At 42.7% G+C, this 21,911-nt stretch overlaps 1 protein-coding gene across 1 annotated transcript; it reads right to left on the reverse strand.

Annotated features, from left to right (window-relative positions):
* Positions 1-756: 756 nt before the first annotated feature.
* On the reverse strand, positions 757-21,908 carry gtpbp10 (GTP-binding protein 10 (putative)). The gene is made up of 10 exons (XM_007898164.2): positions 21,827-21,908; positions 20,128-20,321; positions 19,686-19,777; positions 18,253-18,397; positions 12,966-13,039; positions 11,459-11,511; positions 9,198-9,305; positions 5,844-5,921; positions 3,196-3,319; positions 757-1,146 (listed from the first exon to the last, which is right to left on the reverse strand). Exons 1-10 carry the CDS (start codon positions 21,857-21,859, stop codon positions 935-937), a joined length of 1,113 nt encoding a protein of 370 aa, XP_007896355.1. The 5' UTR covers positions 21,860-21,908; the 3' UTR covers positions 757-934.
* Positions 21,909-21,911: the final 3 nt, after the last annotated feature.

Genomic DNA, 21,911 nt, shown 5'->3' on the forward strand with positions numbered 1-21,911 from the left:
ACGACTGGCCCCGATGTGACCGGCTTAAGTGGCTTCCACTCTATCTGCCTCGGCTCTCTGGAACTCCATCCCGACTCTGCTCCCTCACTCACCTCGTTCAAGATCTGTCTCAAGACCTACTTCTTTATCTTCAGTATCTTTGCCCTCTTCCCTCAATTCGGGTGTCAACTGTGAAGTGCCTCCCAACGTGAAAGGCACTATACAGTACAAACGTAAATTTGTACTGTGTTGTTTGTGGGACATCGTTGGGTGCAAACTGGCTGCCACTTTTACCTACAAACCCAGGCAAATTTTACAATAAATCTTGTGAAGCGATTTGAAATGTTTCACGATGTAGTAAGGCTCTATATCAAAGGCAAAGATTATTAATATTACTGTTGGAGTAATATTATGGAAGCAACTGTTTGAAATTTCATGGTAGCCAAATATTAATTCAATGAGTGTTAAATGTGAGAACTCAAGGACCAGAGGTAACAGCTTCAAAATATTTCTACTATGACAGCGCACTAATTTTGCAGCTCATTGTTTGAAAATGTATCTATAAACAAATACAAAACCCAAAGCATGAAAAAACGCTACTTTTGGGAGAAAAAAGGCGATTTCCACGAGACGTACAGAAATGAAATAGACAGACAGCAAAAGTAACCCACAGCCCTATCCACCAAAACATTAATTCATACAGATTTAGGTACAAAGGTGTTCTAATAAAATAATGCACTTAGTTACTGGCTCGAGCAATTACAAAACACAGACATGTTTTGGGCATTGAAGTTAAGTTTATTACACTGTTGATATAAACATCAGATATGTATTAAATTAATGATTGCTGAAATATGGTACAAAATATTCTGGGGTTTTAACTAAGCTTTGCCTGATCTTTAATAAAAATGGAAGTTCCTCCTTTAACCCTTAAAGGTGAATTTGACTTCAACTTCTAAATATGCTTCAAAGTGCCTGAACGTAAATTCTGTAATTTCTCAAAATGATATAGTTCATTGTCTAAGTCAGCTTGCTCATCCAGTGATTTTCGAATGCAGTTTTTCAGTTCTTCAATTCCATGTCCAGTCGATGCAGAAATTGGGATTATTTGTTTAAACTGGACCACATTTGTAGGAACCATATCTTCTGGCAGTAAGTGAAGGAAATCTGTTCAAAAATAAATGTCAGAATAAAAGAAGTAGATTTGAGAAAAATATTTCATTTCTTCACTTGTTAACAATTCCAATCGGAATTTAAATTTTCAAATTCTGAGATGTTCCAATACAATTTAGTAATAACTTGGTTTAACAGATCTTTGTTAAGACCTATTAAACAAAGGTCTTAAACCATATCTTTCCAACAAGATATGTTGGAAATCTGGTATTATATACTGACCTTTGAAATACCAGGTTTCCAACATATCATTTGAAATGCTATCTTTAATCACTGTACATCTTTAAAGACAATTTTTTTTAAATGATACCTGATAACTGTGTTTTGGATGAAAGCCAAAAGTTTTAAAAAAATTTCATCTGAATTTCATTTTCAAAAACAATTAACCATTAATTAACCAAATATTTTTTGTACAACTGTTTATTTTATCAGTTCTACAAAAAATATTTGTAGGAAAGGGATAGGTAATTCGGTCTGTCATGTCATTTTCCTAGATTATGGAAAATCTTTCAATCCCATAGCCCCTTTTCTCCATATATTTTCTATATATTCTATATATATATCGCATAATATGTATATATTTTCTTTATATAAGGGAGTGACATTTGTGGGACACTGCTGCGCACAAATTGGCTGCCGTGTTTCGCCCACAAAATATACAGTCAATTCAGTTTGCAATATATCCTGTGAAGCGCTTTGAGACATCTTGAATACGTGATAAGGTGCTATATCAAATGCAAGGATTATTATTATTATTTTATCTAATATCCTTACAATCAACTAACCTCTGTGGAGACTTGTATTGTATGTGCCCAATTTGATTTAAAACCAATCCAGTCTAATTTACTGAGGAAACTGAGGAAGTCTTGGGCACATAAATCAATGCAATTTGTTAAATATTGAGAAGAACCAAGAACCCAGAGAGATTAAGTGCCTCATCAAGTTTGCTAAAAATCCATAGGAAGCTTTTCCAATTTAGATGACTGGTTCAATATTTTAACTGAGCTATTAGAAAAACTTTCCGAACGCACTGAGTTAATACATTGATTCCTTTGAACAGGATGATCGCAAAGTTGATGACAAAAAACAAGTTTTACGCGAGTCACGTTAGCTTGTAATTACTGAGTCAATTTTGCGGCACTGTATATTTAATAGATTTCTTAAAAACCTCAGTTGGGGATCCGTCATGGAGTACCAGAATTCCTAATTAAGAAATCATGTTAGAATATCCCATCAGTAACTCCATTGTGGCAAACAATTCTTTGCACATTCGTCAACAATTTGTATTTATATAGCGCCCTTCATGCAGGACAGCATCTCAGAGCGGTGAGGTTGGATGATGAGCAAGGGAGGAAGGGGGAGATGACCATAGGCGTATTTGAAGAGGTTGGAATTTAAAGGTGAACAAAGAGAGGGTGAGATGGAGGGACTGAGACAACAAATTCCAGAGTTTAGAGGCACAGTGGCTTTAGGCACGTGCAGAGGGGTGGAGGGACATGCAGCAGAGCAGGCCTGTGCTAGCTGAGCGAATGGGCCAGGCAGTTGACTAAGCTACGAGCAGGTCAGTGAAGGCAGGGAGGTGCTAGGGTGGGAAGGGCCTTGTGTGTGAAGCTGAGGATCTTGAGGTTGATATTTACGGAGATGGGGAGCCAGTGGAGCCTGGCAAGGATTGGGATGATAGCAGTGCGGAGTTTGGTGCAGGCGGCAGGGTTGGATGAACTGGGCCTTGTGGAATCAGGGAGATTAGCAAGAGTAGCTATTCAGTTGTAAAAGAGATTGAGTACTCAATAAGCGGCAGCTACCTTTAAAGTTGTTTTAAAAATCAGTTGAAGCACTTCTGAAGTTACTGGGCATACTCGGTTGGTTGCTGTGCATATTGCTTCTGGATATAGCATTGACTAAAATGGAAAAGGGCACTTTTTATATTTTTGATGATCAAGATCATTGATGATTATAGATTGTTCAGTTTGCAGATTGAATGATTAAACACTCATCTTAATGGAAACTAAAATAGTGTTTTGTTGCATTTGATGCTCTAATTACCTTGAGGCGCCTGTAACTGATTTATCAGCTCGTTCAACTTTTCTTCAGTGTTCTGTAAATCCATCTTGTTTACAGCTAGCAGTGCGGGTTTTGATAAAAGCTCTTCTTTATATAGTTCCAGCTCCTAAATACAAAAGTAAAGCACCATTGTCAGTAATAAATAAATAATCCTTGCATTTGATATTGCGCTTTTCACGTCTTCTAGACGTCCCAAAGCGCTTCACAGAATATACTGTAAAGTAAATTGACTATATTTGAGGGCGAATGCGGCAGCCAATTGCGCACAGCAGTGTCCCACAAACAGTCATGGATTGAAAATGACCAATTTATTATTGTTTTTTTTTGGAGGGATTATTATTAGGCTCTGTGTGGAGTAAGGAAACTTGCCCAAGGTTTCGCCCTCTGCCTGGAATTGAACTCAGGTCTCTCGTTTGCAAAGTAAGTGCTCTAACCACTGAGCTACAGGACTCCACGGAGCTAAAGGGTGTAAGTAGGAATGGAAATTTAGTTGGTGACCCTCCACCATAAGTTGGTGCCCACCCAAATTTCCATTCGTAGCTATGCCACTGATTTATACTACAATCTAAGTTGAAAGTCTGAACACATTAAACTGGAACAGCCAATGGCAGGCCATAGATGTTTGCCTCCAAAGAGGAGAAATTGTGACTTCTGTGGAAAGTGCCAAGCTGAGGGCACTTCCCCATACCTGGAGAAGATAAAGCAGATGTTCACGAAAAAAGTTGTAGATTTGTTGAAAAGCAATAGATTTTTAACAGTATAGATTTTAACCTGGATCAGTGCCCCCACCCCCCTTCTCCATAAAGCCTCTTAGAAGCAAAAAGCAGATTTTCTGCAGCATATATTTCAAGCATTTGTGTGACTAAAATCTTCATGATTAATGACAAATGTAGCAGAATTCTTTACTGAAATGTACCCAAAACCATGTGATTATATTTTTCATATGGACTTTTGCTAGAGCATGATCTTTGAAATCCTTATTGCCACCCTTTGCTATTGAAATATCCTTTCTATCCTTTCACCAACCTGCCCTTCCTCGCAAAAGTCCTAGAACGCGTTGTTGCCAATCAACTTCACACACACTTCTCCTCCCACTCCCTCTTCGAACCCCTCCAGTCTGGTTTCCGCCCACAGTACAGAGACTGCGCTTGTGAAAGTCACAAACGACATCCTCTCTATCTGTGACCAGGGCTCCCTCTGCCTCTTTGTCCTCCTGGACCTCTCCGCGGCGTTCGACAGATGTCGATCACGCTATCCTCCTCCACCGCCTTTCCTCCGTCATCCACCTCAGTGGGACCGCACTCGCCTGGTTCGAGTCCTACCTCACAAACCGCCAGCAGTACATCTGCACAAACGGCTTCTCCTCCCGCTCTTACCCGGTCACCTGTGGGGTACCCCAAGGATCCATCCTCTTTCTGATCTATATGCTCCCTCTCGGGGATGTCATCGCAGACATGGGGTACATTTCCACATGTACGCGGACGACGCCCAACTCTATTTGTCCACCTCTCTTTGCGACCCCCAGTCCCCTGATGTTCTGTCAGCCTGCCTGTCAGATCTCAGGGGCTGGATGAGCACAAATTTCCTTCAGCTGAACGTTGACAAGACAGAAGCCATATTCTTTGGCTCTCGTCAACGTCTAAAATCTCACGGTTCTCACCTCCTCCACCTACCCGACCTCCTAAAACTCTCTAAACCCATACGCAACCTAGGCGCAGGTTCGAGCTCCAATTATCCTTCCTCCCCCACATCCGGTCCCTCACCAGCACCGCCTTCTTCCACCTCCGACGCATCACCCGTCTCCACCAATATTTCTCTCCAAAAGCCGCTAAAATCCTAGTTCATGCCTTTGTCACATCTCGGCTGGACTATTCTAACGCCCTCCTCGCAGGTCTCCCATCCACTAACATCCATAAAATCCAGATCATTCAAAACTCTGCCGCCCGCATTCTCACCCTCACCAAACTCCGCTCCCCGATCACCCCAGTCCTTGCCAGACTGCACCGGCTGCCTGTCCCAGAGAGGATCAACTTCAAGATCATCAAATCCCTCTACTCCTCTGCACCCCCCTAGCTCTCTGACCTCTCTCCTCAAAACAGTACCCATTGCTTTTGTTCCTCTGGGTCTGGCCTCTTCCTCGTTCCCCGAGTCCTCCGCTCCACCCTCGGCGGCCGTGCCTTCAGCCACTATGCCCCGAGGCGCTGGAATCCCTTCACTCCCTTCGTCTCGCTTCCTCTCTTCCTACTTTCAGGTCTCTGCTGAAGACCTTTCTCTTCAACTGTGTCTTTGGTCACCTTCCTCCCCCTCCCCCTGACTCAGCGCCGGGATCCGTTACTGTAAAACACTCTGAGACGCCATCAGGTGTGGAGGGCGCTATATAAATCCAAGTTGTTGTTGAAATATCCTTTCTGACCTGAAACTGAAACAGGTCATCAACCTGAAATGTTACTCACTTTGATCTCTCCATAGATGCTGCCTGACCTGCTGAGTGTTCCCAGCGACTTCTGTTTTTATTTCAGATTTCCAGCATCTGCAGTACTTCTAACCATACTGTCCTTTCACATTTATTGGATTTATTTTGTTCTTAAGGAATTTAAGGAAGGCTACCTAGGATCAGAAGTTTGGCTTACCTTTGTTAACAACTGCACAGCTTCAAAGGCACTTCTGTAAGGTAATTTGCTTGAAAGCTGGAATCCAGCCGCATCCACCTAAAAATAATCAACCAAATAGGAACTGCATCAAAGTGAATTACACATAGTAATCAGCATTTTAGTTGCAAAGTTCACTTGCTTTGAGAAATTTCTCATTATTTGTGTTCGTCAGTCAGGTGTCTGAAACACACAACCTTAAGAATATCTAAATCGAACAGAGTTCCACACACATATATATATATATATATTTCCACATTGAAATGTCTCTGCTTGAAATGCACACTCTCTCCCTGGAGGAACGCATCCTGCTTACTAAACTTCAGAGAGTATTGGGCACAGGTTGGTAAGAGCCAAGACTTGGGGACCCCATCTGGTCAAGCTTGCCATTCAGAACACTGGCAGGCTTGTCCAGATGGGACCATCTTACGTGTTAGGGCATTGGCTTGCAAGGAGCCACGCGGGTTGAATGCTTGCTGCTCAAAGTCCTGCAATCAAGCCAGACTAGCTGTTCAGTCATCAGCAGTGCCTTGGTTCATGCTTGGCTTAGGAACTGGACTACCGATCATGTCACAGAGGATTGACTCGATACGAATATTCCATTGCCAAAAATGTCACTTAAGAGCCAGCACAGCGGCAGGAAGACCTTGTTTATCTCTCCCTCCCAGAGTACCGTCACATCCAACTGACAAAGCTTTTCAACTTTAACAAACTACATAGCAGCACATAAGGGGCAATGTATTGTTCCATGCTAAGATACCAATGTCCAGAATAATGAGTTTACAAATAAGATATTTCATTGTTTGGGAACATTTTTATTTAATAAAACAAATGCTTTTAGGGAGAACAAGTCATCGTAAAAGGTTTTTACGATGCTACTCTTTGTAAATTTGTCAAAACTATGAATACTTTTCTAATACAATATAAAAAATGTTCAGCATAGGACACCAGGCTACTTTGTATCCATTTGGTCCCACTATCCTGCCTTTTCTTTTCACATTTTTGTTCAAATATTTGGTTAGTTTCCTTTTAAAATCTATTGTGGAATCTGTACAGACACTCTATTTAATTTCTCATAACCTATCTCTTGTTTTTTTAGAGGGGAAATTATCTTAAACTATGCCTTCTGATTACCAACTTGCTGACCTTCTATCTATCTTCCTGTATCTATCTTCTTCTATATACTAATAAAACAACAATGTCTGTCTGCACTTCAAGAAAGATCTCAATAACCGATTGACGTAGAGACAAGATTCATACCTCATCTGAAAGGTCTTGCATCTGGGAGTGACATGGGCATATTTGTTTGCGGGTACCTCTTATTGTTCATTAGTTATTTTCAGTTTTGTGTTTTCCGCTGCAGTTACACCTGGTGGCCGCTGAGTCAAAGGCGGCACTGTGACATTGTGCGTCACAGAGCACCTACGTATGTACCCACATTGCAGTTACACACGGTGGCCACACCAGATGACGCTGTGGCATTGTGCGTCACATAGCACGGAGGTAGCCAAGCGGCGACAACAAAATAAAGAACACAGACAAAGCTAAGCCGCGGCAGCAACAACAAAATTATATCTTTAAAGCACCGAGTCTTCCTACTGAGTCCTCCCAAAAGGAGTCCTCCCGGATGAGTATAAACATAAAATTCTGTCTGGGAGTTAATGTACATTCCATATTGGATTCTTTGGTGCAAGCGAAGCTGCAACGGGTACAACTAGTATTTTATAAAGATCTGATTAAATGATAATCCTGCATTACTTATTTTCTGCCGCTAGATGGAGATTAGCATTTGGACACAGGAGGGCTCTTTTAAAATATCTTCAGAGCTGAACATTTTATACCTTGCTTCGACTACTGGAAGTCCAAGTGCTCTGGAATGGTACCTTGCGTGAGGATCGCTATATAAATGGAAGTTGTTGTTGTTGGAATTGATACAACATTCCTTCTATCAGTAGAGGGATTAGTACTTTCTTGATTTGACATACTACCTTGTGTGAAGGGCACGAGATAAATGAATTTCTATTATCTGAATTATTTTTGAATTTCTATGTAAAGTTTAAGTAGGGGCAGACTGACTATTTGGGAAATCGGGAATTTTCATCCCTGTGATTGGCTCCAGAATCCTCCCCAACCCCACAAATCACCTTTATTTTACATTACAATCACCAGCCATTTCGGAGGGGGAGTAAGTTTGCGGCTGAGTATGAGATTCAGTTTCTTTTTGAATCACTACTGTCATCTACCAGGTGATAGAATTTACCTTTTTAGAATGCATGCGTTTAGTGTTATTTCACCACTGGAACACTGATGTCCTGATGTAATATCATTTGTGATCTGTTTGATAAATGTTAATTTTCTTTCACGTGCAGTGGCACCAGTATAAGATCAAAATAAAGCTGAAAACCGATCATCATATCCAAAAGCTACACTGGCCAACTAACTATTCACCTTTTAGATTGCTCAGCTTCAAGAAATATCAGATAAACAATTCAATTAATGTGATTTTGAAGCAGACACAATGCATTACTTGCTCCATTTTTGAACAAGTTTGTTTTACCCTATTGAAATTGCAGAAGTGAAAGATAAAGTACTATGTATTCAAGCAAATTACAGCAGTTTATCTTCAAAGTGCTGCACTCATACAGCACTTATTTTCCCCAACAGACAATATACCACAGGCTCATATATATAAAACATAATTAGCTATAATTTCTGCAAAAACCTTGCAATTGAAATTTTTTTCATATAGCAATGTTTGCAGAACCATATTTTAACGTTCTAAAGGATCGATCAACAAATCAAACAACAACAAGATTACATTTGTATAGCGCCTTTCACGTCGGGAGGATGTCCCAAGGCGCTGGACAGTATTTCAGACCCGAGCTGGGGTCAGCGGGGAGAAGGGAGGGAAGGGCAAGGGAGGTGACCAACGGCATGATCGAAGAGGAGAGTTTTGAGGCGGGACTTGAAGGAGGCTAAGGAGGGGGTGAAGCGGAGTGATTGGGGGATGGAATTCCAGAGGTTGGGGGCAGAGTGGCTGAAGGCTCTCCCGCCAATGGAGGGGCGGGTGGGTTGGGGGACGTGGAGCAAACAAAGAGACTTTAAACACTGCAGTTTTCTGATGCACAATGAAGATTGCAGATAATTACAGGTAGCATCTTTGGGATTAAACGGGTTCACATAATAGTCATGCAATCGCAAAAACATATTTTTGGTGAGAGCTGTAGTCCTTTGTATTTTGCATGACGACTAAATATCTGCACTGTTTCCTTATCCACAATTGCGCTGGTCCCAATTATTGTGAATAATCAACTCTTATCGTATTTTGTTACTTACCACAAAAAGAAGTTGCTTGGTTCGCTCTACATGCTTTAGAAATTTGTGACCCATTCCTTTATTTAAGTGAGCACCTTCAATCAAACCAGGTAGATCAGCAACTGACACCTGCAACCATAAAACAAACCCCAACTAATACAAATATCAATTGACTGACCTCAAGATGCTGTGTGACTTCAAGGGACTCCAGTTTTAATAATAATCTTTGCATTTCATATAAGTGCCTTTCACAGCAGGAGAAATCTCAAAGCCCCTCACAGGATCACTGTGAAGTGTAGTGACACTGTATTTGTAGGCGAATGTTGAACCCATTTGTGCACAGCAATGTCCCCCAAACAGCCATGAAATGAATGACCAGCTTTATTTGGATTGTTGGCCAGGACACTGGGAGATACTCACTTCTCTTTTTGAGGTGCCATGGGTTATTTAATGTCCACCTGAACTGATAGTCAGGATCTAGGTTTAATGTCTCATTTGAAAAATGAAACATTGCATCTGTTGCATCTCCAACAATGCAACACACCCAAGCACTGTAGTGGAGTGTCAGTCTAGACTGTGTGAGTTCAATTCCCTATGTGGGACTCAGAAGTGAGAGGGCAAATGAGCCAGGCTGACAGTTATCTTCAGTTCCAATGTACCTTCTTTTGAGTTAAACAAGGCTGAGAATGAAATTTAAGTTATTTTTTTAAAATTTACTTAAAATCATATTATGACAATACATTGTCAAAACTAACAATTAATATGCACCCTTATCTTAATTAAACATTTAACTATTGGTCTGAAGAGACACAGTCGATAAAATTACAATGTTCATCCTCTTGCAGTGTAAAATTACTCAAGCCATTTGCTAAAAACATGCACATTTCAATTTACAGGAACAAGATTGCATAGAACTAGTCTCTAATGAGTTAAAAAATATGTTGAAACACTGCACATGGTGAAGTGACCTTCACCTATTTTGATCTTTTTGTGTTCAATTCTTTTATATCAAATGAAATCCTTTGGTTCAATGTTTTAGTTTTGTTTGGAGTCATTCCAATAGACTGAGTCTGAGCGAGCGTTTCCAAAAGATTCCCTTGATGTAAACACCTCTTCAACATGAGAGGGATTAAGTACATTTTCATTCCGGGAAAAAAAATTGAAAACTCAATTGTTTCAAATGTTCTCTTTAAAAATACACTTGGTGCTTCCTTGTCATGCACAAACTATATGAGCAAAACTTAAAACTAAATAAGCCAGTGATGAGAAATGATCATATTTGTGCACTTTTTCCAACTAATGAAGTTTTTTAACCTTAACTAGAACACTGCCCTTTTTTATCATAAAACTGTCTGTCCACAAGTCTTGATCTCAACAGAACTTGCTGTCGTGGTCAAAAGTATGTTATTCCTAAATCATTCTGTTCCTTTGTCAAGGAACAAGGTTAGAGTGTGTTTTGAAATACAGTGGAATGCGCTTTAGCTGGACGCCGGTCACCGGGTAAATTGGACAAATCACCCGGCACTGATTCATTTGTATTCTTACCCGTATTAAATATGCTGGTTAATTCTGCGGAAACCCAGTTTATCCGGGCAAAATGCCACGATGGTCGCTGCTGAATGTACTCAGTCAAGCCTTCTGTGTCAGGAGCAGCTCCAGGATGGACATGGGAGGAGTCACATTGGGATTGACAGCAACTTCACAAGTGGCTCTGGGCGGGGCAGTGATTGCATCCGGTGGACGGGGAGGTGACCAATGAGCGGCGGCTCCAAGGTGATTGACACCTCCTGGAGCCGCCTCTAATTGGTCCCCTTCCCCTCCAACGGCAATGGGAGAGAAGAGACGTTTAGCAGAGGAGACAGTGGGAAGAGAAAAGGTGAGAACCGGATCCTGGATAAATTGGACAAAATTCCCTGCCCCAATGCGTCAACATAAAGCGGATTGCCCTATACTGTATCTCCCTCCCTTGCCTTCTGAAGAATGACAACGTTGAAAGCTTGCTGAAAATGTTGCGGGTGGCCACCTTGGAATCCCATTTTGTGAAGTTGCTGTTTTGGACCCGGGAGCAGACTTTCAGATATTCTTTAGTAGATGCCAATTTAGATAAAATGACTTTGAAAAGATGAAATCCGAGATCCAAAATTCCCTTGACCCCCAGTTAAAATAATCACTGCCATATTTGTAAGCCAGGTTCATCACCTGCTTTTATTTAGACTCAGCTGCACAGAGTACAGGGCCTAACTCAACCACTGTTAAACTATTACAGTGAAGAAGAGGCTTACCTGTTTGTAATCGCCATACATTATTTTTCCAATTTCTGGCCTGACAGTTGTGACTGTGAATACAAACAAACATTTCGATAGTGAAACAGAACTAACCAAGAAAAACTACATAAGTAGCAACCAAATTCTATGTCTTTGGAAAATTAAAATGGGCATTAGAATCTCAGCTAATAATATGAACCACAACATCGACAACAACAAATTACACTTGTACAACATCCTCCATGTCAGAAAGATTTCCCAGGGCGCTGGACCATAAGGGGTTTTGGACCCGAGCTGGGAGCTGGAATCAGGAGAGGTGAAGGGCAGAGGGAGTAGGGATGGGAGTGTGGCTGAAGGTACAGTCAAAGAGGAAGGTCTTCAGACAGGACTTGAAGGAGGTAAGAGAGGGGGTGAGGCGGAGGCATTGCATGATAGAGTTCCAGAGTGTGGGAGCAGAGATGCTGAATGCCCGGCCGTCAATGATGGAGCAGGCCGGTGTCCACTGAGCAGAGGGAGCGGACAGGCTGATATGGGGTTAGAAGTCACAGAGGTAGAGGGGAGCAAGATCATGGAGGGCTTTGAAGGTGAGAACAAGGGTTTTGAACTTGATTCTCTGACTGATGGGGAGCTAGTGAAACCAGGCAAGGATGGAGATGATCAGTTCACAGAACCAGGTGTGGGAGAGAACACAAGCTGCAGATTTCTAAACAATCTGCAGCTTGTGGAGGGAAGAGTTGGGAAGTCCAGTGAGTAGGCAGTTGGCGTAGTCAAGCCGGGATGTGATGAAAGCGTGTATCAGGGTCTCAGCGACCTGTGGTGAGAGGCAGAGGTGGAGGTGGGCAATGTTGCAGAGGTGGGGAAAGGCGGAGCAGGTCACATGCATTGATAGGACTCTTTCACCTGCCCTTTTACATCTCCCTTAAAATTTTTATAATACGAACATTTCCATTACATAATTACAACAAAAAAATCTGACAAATTCAAAATACTGTACTTTTGTTTTGCAGAATTTAACAAGAATTTTTTATTTATTAAAAGAAATACTTTGGTGTGAAGTGACGCTCCTCAAAGAATTAATAAGGGGTTGTAGGGGGGATCTCAGGTAAAGAACATCTATGGAATAGTAGGCTGAAATATCTTTGTGTTGGTATCACCAAAAAACAAACAGTAACTCCCAAAAGTTTGCTTGTACTGCAATTGTGAGCCTAACGAATCATCCCATGGTGTGTTTGTACATTTGCGATTCTTTTACTATAGGCTAAGTACGCATGAACACAAATGTAATCTTTGAGGAAATTAGGATTGAAATCATTGAGGAATGCAGGATTTCTCTGCTGACTATATATATGTATAAATACAGTGTTTATATTATAATATACTTTTTTGGGGTACATTGTTTTATACAATTAGTGGCTATTAGTCTCAGAACTCACTCAGCCTCTCTACCCATTTTGAACATTCCTTTTTATATAGTATTTGGAAAATGAAAATGTTTTAAAAAGAGGTTTTTCATTGTTACACTTACATGGGTAATCAGCAATTTTGGGTTTAGCGTGTGAAAGCTGGCTCAATAAAGTCGATTTCCCAGCATTTGGAAAACTGTAATTAATAAGAAAAGTGTTATCACAAAGCATTTAACATTATAAGAGATAGAAAAATATACTAGTACTGAAGATGCAATTCTATCATCACGGCTCAGTGCTGGCATTCTCATCTCTGGCTCAGAAGATTGTGGGTCCAAGGCCCGTTAGGACTTGAGTTCAGAGTATTCCCACCTCTGAGTCAGGTCAAGAGTTGTCTATAGCTTATCCAGAGTTTGTGGTCTACGCTGACACTCCAGTGCAGCACTGAGGCACTGTCAGCAGTGCCATCCTTTGGATGAGCCATTAACCAGTCTGTCTTAAATTGTTTTTTTTTACTGTGAATTTATACATATTTAGATGGACTTAAACCTACTGTAGTTGTAGTACAATAATGTAGTGAGATAAAAGTTAACTACTCGCTCGCTCGCTTGCTCACTCACGTACATTTAATACCTTATGATAACAGTATGTTTCACAATAGATAAATACAATGAACAGTAGTGATGAAATAAAGTAGTACTTATTTGCTTAGCATCTCACAGGAATACAGCATTGTATAAGCAGAATTTAGTCATCACATGTAAACTTATTGGTATATTACATCTGTACCAATTATCACTGGAACTCTTTTATTTACAAAAACACTATTAAAGTGCCATATAGAGCCATATTCGATGACTCTATCATCCTCCACCGCCTCCCCTCTCACCTCAACCTTCATGGTTCTGTCCTTGAGTGGTTCAGAACCTATTAGATGTATTTAAGGGAAAGCGAGATAATTATATGAGGGAGAAAGGAATAGAAGATTATGCTTGAAGGCTTAGTTGAGGAAGGGCAGGAGGAGACTCATGTGGAGCATGAACACCGGCGTAGACCATTTAGGCTGAATGGCTTATTTCTGTGCTATATATTCTAATGTAATGTATAGTACCTTTCACACCACCTCCACTTCATCAACACGAACGGTTTCTCCTCTAGACCCCGCAACGTCTTGTGCGGCATTTCTCAGGTCTCTGTCCTTGGTCCCCTCCTCTTCAACATCTATACGCTCCCTCTTGGTGACATCATCCACAGACATGGGGTGAAGTTCCACATGTATGTGGATGACACCCAACTCTATCTCTGCCTCCACCTTCGACTCCAGGACCACTGCTGTCCTGACTGAATGTCTACCAGACATCAAGTCCTGGATGAGAGCTACTTTCTTCAGTAGAAAGTCAACAAGACCGAGGCTCTCCTGATTGGCTCCCGTCAGCACCTCCGCACCTCAGGGACTGACAGCATCACCATCCGTGGATGTACACTCCACCTCACTGAGCCAGTCCGGAACCTTGGGGTCTTGTTTGACCCTCAACAGTCCTTTCTACCCCATATCCATACCATGACCCTCTGCCTTCCCCCTCCACTGCAACATCGCTCGGCTCCGCCCTTATGCTGTCGAAATCCTCATCCAGGCGTTATCACATCTAAGCTCGACTACACCAACTCCCTGCTTGTCGGCCTTACCAAGTCTTCCCTCCACAAGCTGCAGATCATCCAGAATTCTGCAGCTCGCGTCATCTCCCGCACCGGGCTCCGTTACCCCATCACACCCACCCTCGCCCGGCTCCACTGGCTACCTACCCATTCCTCAGAAGCTACAGTTCAAAATCCTCATCCTCACCTTCAAGGCCCTCCACGGCCTTGCACCTTCCTACCTCTGCAACCTGCTGACCCCGTACCAACCCGTCCACTCCCTCCGCTCAGCAGGCTGTGGCCTGCTCCATGTCCCCCATCCAGCACCACTTCACCATCAGCGTTCAGGCCTTCTGCCTTTCTTCCCCCACCCTATAGAACTCCATCCCACATTCCCTTCACCTCGCTCACTCCCTTGCCTCCTTCAAGGCACATCTCAAAACCCTCCTTTTCGACCAAGCCTTCGGCCACCCTCCTACCTTCCATCCTCCCCGATCCTGACCCCCAGCTCGGGTCCAATTCCCTGACTCCAGGATCTTGGGACGTCCTCGTGACGTGGAAGGCGTTATACAAATATAATTTTGTATTGTATTGTGTATTATTCTGTGTCAGATTGTTAACTAGCGGCTCTTTAAAGCCATGGGTATCTGAAGCATGTTAGGATGCTGTAATGTACTGGTATTGTAGCAGTTACAATATCTGAGTTATTGTACTGATAATGTCACAATGTGTCCCAGAAGAAACATTTAATCACATTTCCTGGAGCCATTTCAAGATCTTTTGCCTTTTTCAAGATTGTACTCAATTAAGTGATTCAGTGACCAATTCTATACAAATCAGAAACACCTCACTTGCTCCAAGGAACTATGTAAACAGTTACTCGTATTTTATATTTAATTTCACAGCTTCCATCATTCTATTCCATGTGCGCACATTTTAGATAAGTTTGGACATTATCCATGGACCAATTCATTGACAAATTTATCCAAATTAGAATGATTTCTTGAGTACTACCAAACTAATTTAGTGAATTTTAAAGAGATATAACAGTAACTTATTTCACAGCCAAATTCTGTGTTAACACAACATACTGAACCACCAACAAGAATTTGCATTTATATAGCGCTCCTCACACAAGGTAGCGCTTGACAGCAGTGGAGCACAACAGCGAGCAAAGGGGAGATGACCGAAGGCGCAGTTTTCAAACATTGTTTATTTCTCCTGAAGGGTTCTGGATCTTACAAGAGGGAGGGGATGGTGACCGTAAGCACGATCAAAAAGGTCTTCACTCGCGACCTGAAGGTAGGGAAGGAAGGCGCATTGCGAAGGGATGGAGTAAGAGTGTTCCAGAGTTTTGGGGCTTAGTGGCTGAAAGCGCAGCCACCGATGATCGAACAGAGGGCACAAGGGACATGCAGGAGGGCAGAACCAGTCCGGAGGCAGCGGGTTGGGGAATAAGCAGGTCGGAGAGGTAGGGAGGTGACAGGACATGAAGGGATTTGAAACCAAGTGTGAGTATCTTGAAATCGATCTGTTTTGCGATGGGGATCCAGTGAACCTGGCTAGAATTGGTGTGTTGGGGGTACAGAGTTTAGTACAGGTGAGTATGCGGGCGTCGGAGTTTTACATCAGTTGGATTTTGTGGATGGTGGAGCTGGGGAGACTGGCGAGGGCATTTGAGAAGTCGAGGCAGGAGGTCACGAACGCTTGGACGAGTTTTTCACGTTATACCAAACTATAAAGTACTGTCGGACTCTGTTACAATGCTGTTATATCCCATTAAATTGCTATAATATTTTAGCTTGGTTGCACTGTGAACCCATGGTATACCAGAAGAGCAGTACACCTCCGTCTTCTGTCAATGACTGTCCAACTTCCTGTGACTGTGTACATGGGTCATGCAAAAAACAGCATCAGCGTGCTTTCTGCATATTGTGCTCAGGCACAGGAAGCAACATCAACAAGTTTCTTCTGCATAGTGCAGGCAGGAGAGAGCATCAGGGACGACATTTTATAGGGCACGTCATTATAACATAGGGCCAGTTTCATGGACGGAAACCACCACATTATAACAGGGTTCAACTGTAACAGTAGGATATGGACTTGTAATTCACCATACAACAATTTCATCACCTTGGCTGATCCCCAGTGAAAAATTATGGAGAAAATTCCACACTAAGGCTGAAAAAGATGCCAATTGAGCTGTGGTGTGAAAGAAAAATACTATAAGCAAAATAAAAACTTAAAATTCACAAAAAAGGGAATTATTTTCAATGTTTTATCAATTTCGGTGAGGTGTTAAGACCGACAAAGCAAACTGAAGACAAAGCTGCCAGCATCAGAGAAATGTTAGGAGACACACTGTCAACTAGTTGAACACAGTGAACTCTGTTTATTTTCAGAGTGGCACACAGCACTTGGCTGGTATCAACTTTCAACATCAGAAACAGTGAAAGTGGCAACCTAGCTCAACACGTGAATAACTGTAGTGGTTCCTTTGCAAAAAAAAATAAGAAGGAACCATACTCTAGGATAAGAACCTGGCTCAGTTAGTAGGAATATGGAGTCCTGTACCTTTGTGGTTAGAGCACTTACAAGCGAGAGACCTGGGTTCAATTCCAGGCAGGATGAAACCTTGGGCAAGTTTCTTTACTCCACATGACTGATAATAATCCCTCAAAAAATAAATAATAAATTGATTATTTCAATCCACGACTGTTTGTGGAGCACTGCTGTGCACAATTGGCTGCTGCGTTTTGCCCAAATAATTCACTTTACAGCATGTTCTGTGAAGCGCTTTGAGACATCTAGAAGACATGAAAAGCACTATATCAAATGCAAGGATTATTTTATTATTATTAGCACCACAGATTTAGATTTTGGTTTCAAGGTTCCAGGCCCACAGTGAGACCTTGACCTAATATAGTCTAGACTGACACCCGCATTGTTCAAGAACTCGTCCTTCAGATGAATTAAAATCCTGTTTGCTTGTTTAAATGGATGCTAAAGAACCAATTGCACTATTCGAAAGAAAAAGGAGTTTCTCCTGGTGTCCTGGCCTATAATCCCCCAGATTAAATTGGTCATTCACTTCATGGTTATTTTGTGAGACACCAATGTGCACAAATTCGCTGCCAGTTTCATCTACAAAATTCACGGTTACTAATAATATTAATAATACAGAACTAAAAATAACACTACACTGCACAGTATATCTTGTGAAGCACTGAGACATCATCCTGACATGAAAAGCTCTATATCAAATGCAAGGGTTACTTATTATAGCATGGTGAGGCCACTGTTAATGTAAACCACTCCCCTAGATTTTTTTTAAATGTATCTACACCCTTAGATTAACTGACTACAATTTTAAAAAAAAATTGATTTGGAACAGAGATCAGAGCACTGGACTCATTTAAGAAATAACTTGATGCTGTAATGAGATGAGAGTAGGGTGGTAGTTCTGGAAAGATAAGATCAAATACATCAAAGACAGTTCTTCATCTGAAGCTCTGTTGTGAAGTATTAGTTCATAAACATTCAATTACTTTGCTTGAAAGAAAATAAGCACCTGGGATTTTTAGCTTTGAACCAAAACGGAAGCAAAGAAACACCAATGTTTAAATTTCTACAAAGAATTCAACAAAGCTGTCAATGTGCTATAAAAATGAATTAGCAGCCATCAGAGAACGGTTTACACAACTAAGCTTTTGGTTTCTTTAAATGTATGGAAATATTGGGTTTATAAAATTAGGATGTAAAGTTGTTACTTACCCAACCAATCCCACATCTGCTATAAGTTTCAGATCCAACCTTACTATCTTAGCCTGACCCTTAGAAGGCAGAAAATTAGTCGTAAAAGAGCCGCCATGACCACCAGCAGTGAGACGTATCCGATCGTCCACTTTGTTTAGGTGCCCTGGAAAAGAAAAGCGTACATAGGCAAATATAAACAAAGTACATTTATAAATACACTGTCATTACCCTTTACTATCAATCCTGTGAAGCATTTGGAAATGTCTTGATGACATGATAAGAGACTATATCAAATTCAAGAATCATTATATTATTATAATAATTGTATCCAGCTATCCTTCCTCCCTCATGTCCGGTCTCTAACCAAGATCTCTTTCTTCCACCTCCGTCAAATTGCCACATCGTCGTTACCTCCTGCCTCATCGACTCCAATGCCCTCTTCGCCAGTCTCCCAGCTCCCCTACCCAGAAACTACAACTGATTCAGAACTCCACCACCTGAATCTCACCCACACTAGTCTTTACCCCAATCATACCAGTCCTTGCCAGGTTCCACTGGCTTTCTAAAACAGAATGAATCGATTTATAGATCCTCTCACTTGTCTACAAATCCCATATTCGACCATGCTTAGGGTAACCTCCTCCCACCCACCCCCCCACCCACCCCCGGCTCAGCGTTGGGCTCTGCCACTGTTAAACGAGATATTCCCCTGCGTGAAGAGTGCTATATAAATGCAAGTTGTTGTTGTTATGATGTAGTTAACAAATTATTTTACTTAATGTTCAACAAAGGGAATATTTTCTGCCCTTAAAAGAGATGAATTAAAAGCCATCTATTTCCATTTGCAAACATGGAGTTAACTTCCATATGTATGCAGATGACGCCCAAATCAACTTTTCCACTTCCACCCTGGTTTTTATTTCCACTTATGTTGTCCATCTGCCTGTCGAATATCAAGGACTGGATGAGTCTCAATTTCTTGCAGCTCAATATAGAGAAGGATGGAAGCCATCCTCTTTAGCACCTATCAATATTTCCTCACTTCCAGCACTGTCCTCCTCAACTTCCCTGACTTCTCTCTGAAACTCACTGAACCAGTGCGCAACATTAGCATTTAATTTGATCCTCAGCGCTCCGTCTCTCCACACATGTGGTCCTTGACCAAATTTTTCTTCACCTTTGCTACATTGCTCTCATCCCCATCCTCTGGAACTCCTTCTCTCTATCCCTCCTTCTGATTCTCTCTTGGATGTATTTAAATTCCACCTAAAACCTTTCACTTCGATCAGATGTACCCCTCCCCCTCTTCTCCTCCTCTTTTGCTTGGTGTATGACACCATTCCTGTGAAGCGATCAAAATATAATCTTATGTGAAGCACACTAGATAAATGTTGTTAAAATAAATGAATCTGTAAATCTAATCAATATTAACAGTAAACCAGAATTCTCACCTATTACTTTCCCTTTGTCAGTCGTGACTGAAATACCAACTGGGGCATAAATTTCACAATCCTTCCCCTTTTTTCCCTTCAGTGATCGAATGCTGGAGAACAAAATGACAAAGTGTTACAAGATATCGAGAACTTATTTCCCATCTACATTTCAACAGTAAAATCACAAGTGCATTCATCTGCTAAGTTCTCTGAATGATGCTCTAGTATTATGAAGAAATCCATCTTATAACACTACAACCTAGTGGTTCTTGCACCACGAGAGTTTTCTTCTTGATCCAGTTCATTTAGGTAATAAACCAGTAACTTTTCTGCGATATTTTTGTGATATTTTGCTCATGTATTTTCTTAAAATACATAGAAAGTAGGAACTAGAAAAAGACCCAATCTGATCAACTCCACCAAATGGCAAATACCCGTAAATGGCAAAAAAAAGCCTTACCTGCTGTTTGCACCAACTTCACCCATAAAGCGTTTCTCTGGATGCTTGTCTTTCAGTTTCTTCAAAGTGATGTCTGCTTTTGCTACAACAAAGACATCTCCGCCTTTGCCTCCTTCACCACCAAAGCGACCAAGTCCCATTCCACCACTCCCTCCACGAACATACAGTCTGACATTGTCAATAAAGTTGCCATACTATAAAAATTGGATGAAAAAAAATAAAAATTCGCCCAAGCAAACTATGTTTGTCAATTAACAATACCTACAAAGTCATTGATTAAAATGAAATTTTATTTCTTGTTATCATGTTTTGAGCCTACCATTACAGTTATGAGCAGATAGAGCCTGTATAATCAAAGTGTCCATTCCCAAAAGTACAACAAGTTTCAGAAGCAGGGAGAGAAGTCTCCACCAAGTCTTTGAAGCTTTAGGGACTGAGTACACACCGGGGAAGGGGAAGGTGAGTGGAGTCTCCTTGGAACTGAATTGGCTCCAAGGTGACATGTTTGGCAACGGAATGTCGGAATCGAGTCCATCCTCCGTGGCGATCTTGGTAGTCCGGGTCCTGAGCCAGGCGGGAGTACTCCAGGGCACCGCTGATGACAGCACAGCCAGCCTGGCCCATCAACAGGACCTGGAAGGGTAGGAAACCATCCCACTCAGCTCCTGTTAACCCTGTAAGCCAAAGCCCTAACGGGTCGGATGGCCCCAGCTGGACAAGCAGCGGGAAAGCTTTCCGGACAGTGCTACCAATGGCAAACTAGGCGGTTATAGCTGGTTAGACTCCAGCAGTTACCCCAACGCACAGTCTGGGGTCCCCAAGAGTTGGCTGTTGTCAACCTGCGCCCCTAATACTCTCTGGAATCAGGTAGGCAGGAAGCTTCCCTGCGGAGAGAGAGCGCGCGTTCCACTCCAACAATCTATCTCTGGGATTTCCGTGTGGAGGGAAACCTGGCACAGCTCAGCCTGGTCTGGGGACAGTGACGGGAAGCCTGGCACAGCTCAGCCTGGTCTGGGGACAGTGACGGGAAGCCGGGCACAGCTCAGCCTGGTCTGGGGACAGTGATGGGAAGCCCGGCACAGCTCAGCCTGGTCTGGGGACAGTGATGGGAAGCCCGGCACAGCTCAGCCTGGTCTGGGGACAGTGATGGGAAGCCCGGCACAGCTCAGCCTGGTCTGGGGACAGTGACGGGAAGCCTGGCACAGCTCAGCCTGGTCTGGGGACAGTGACGGGAAGCCCGGCACAGCTCAGCCTGGTCTGGGGACAGTGACGGGAAGCCTGGCACAGCTCAGCCTGGTCTGGGGACAGTGACGGGAAGCCGGGCACAGCTCAGCCTGGTCTGGGGACAGTGATGGGAAGCCCGGCACAGCTCAGCCTGGTCTGGGGACAGTGACGGGAAGCCCGGCACAGCTCAGCCTGGTCTGGGGACAGTGACGGGAAGCCCGGCACAGCTCAGCCTGGTCTGGGGACAGTGACGGGAAGCCCGGCACAGCTCAGCCTGGTCTGGGGACAGTGATGGGAAGCTCGGCACAGCTCAGCCTGGTCTGGGGACAGTGGAGCGTGGTGATGAGCTGCCACAGCTGTCGGCCCCCGGGATGGCCAGCGCTGACCGCTGTTAAACCCCGGTGGGTCTCGGCCGGTCCGACGTCCAGTGACAGCGGTGACTGAGGTCAGTCTCTCCCACACGGCAGTTACTGACCTGCCTCAGGAGGCCGCAGCCCGCCCGCACCATGGCAACCGGAACATGACAGCACTTCCGCTCCCCGCTCGTCACCGTGGCAACC

The sequence above is a fragment of the Callorhinchus milii genome, unplaced genomic scaffold (assembly GCF_018977255.1).
Source record: "Callorhinchus milii isolate IMCB2004 unplaced genomic scaffold, IMCB_Cmil_1.0 Scaffold2, whole genome shotgun sequence".
NCBI lineage: Eukaryota > Metazoa > Chordata > Chondrichthyes > Chimaeriformes > Callorhinchidae > Callorhinchus > Callorhinchus milii.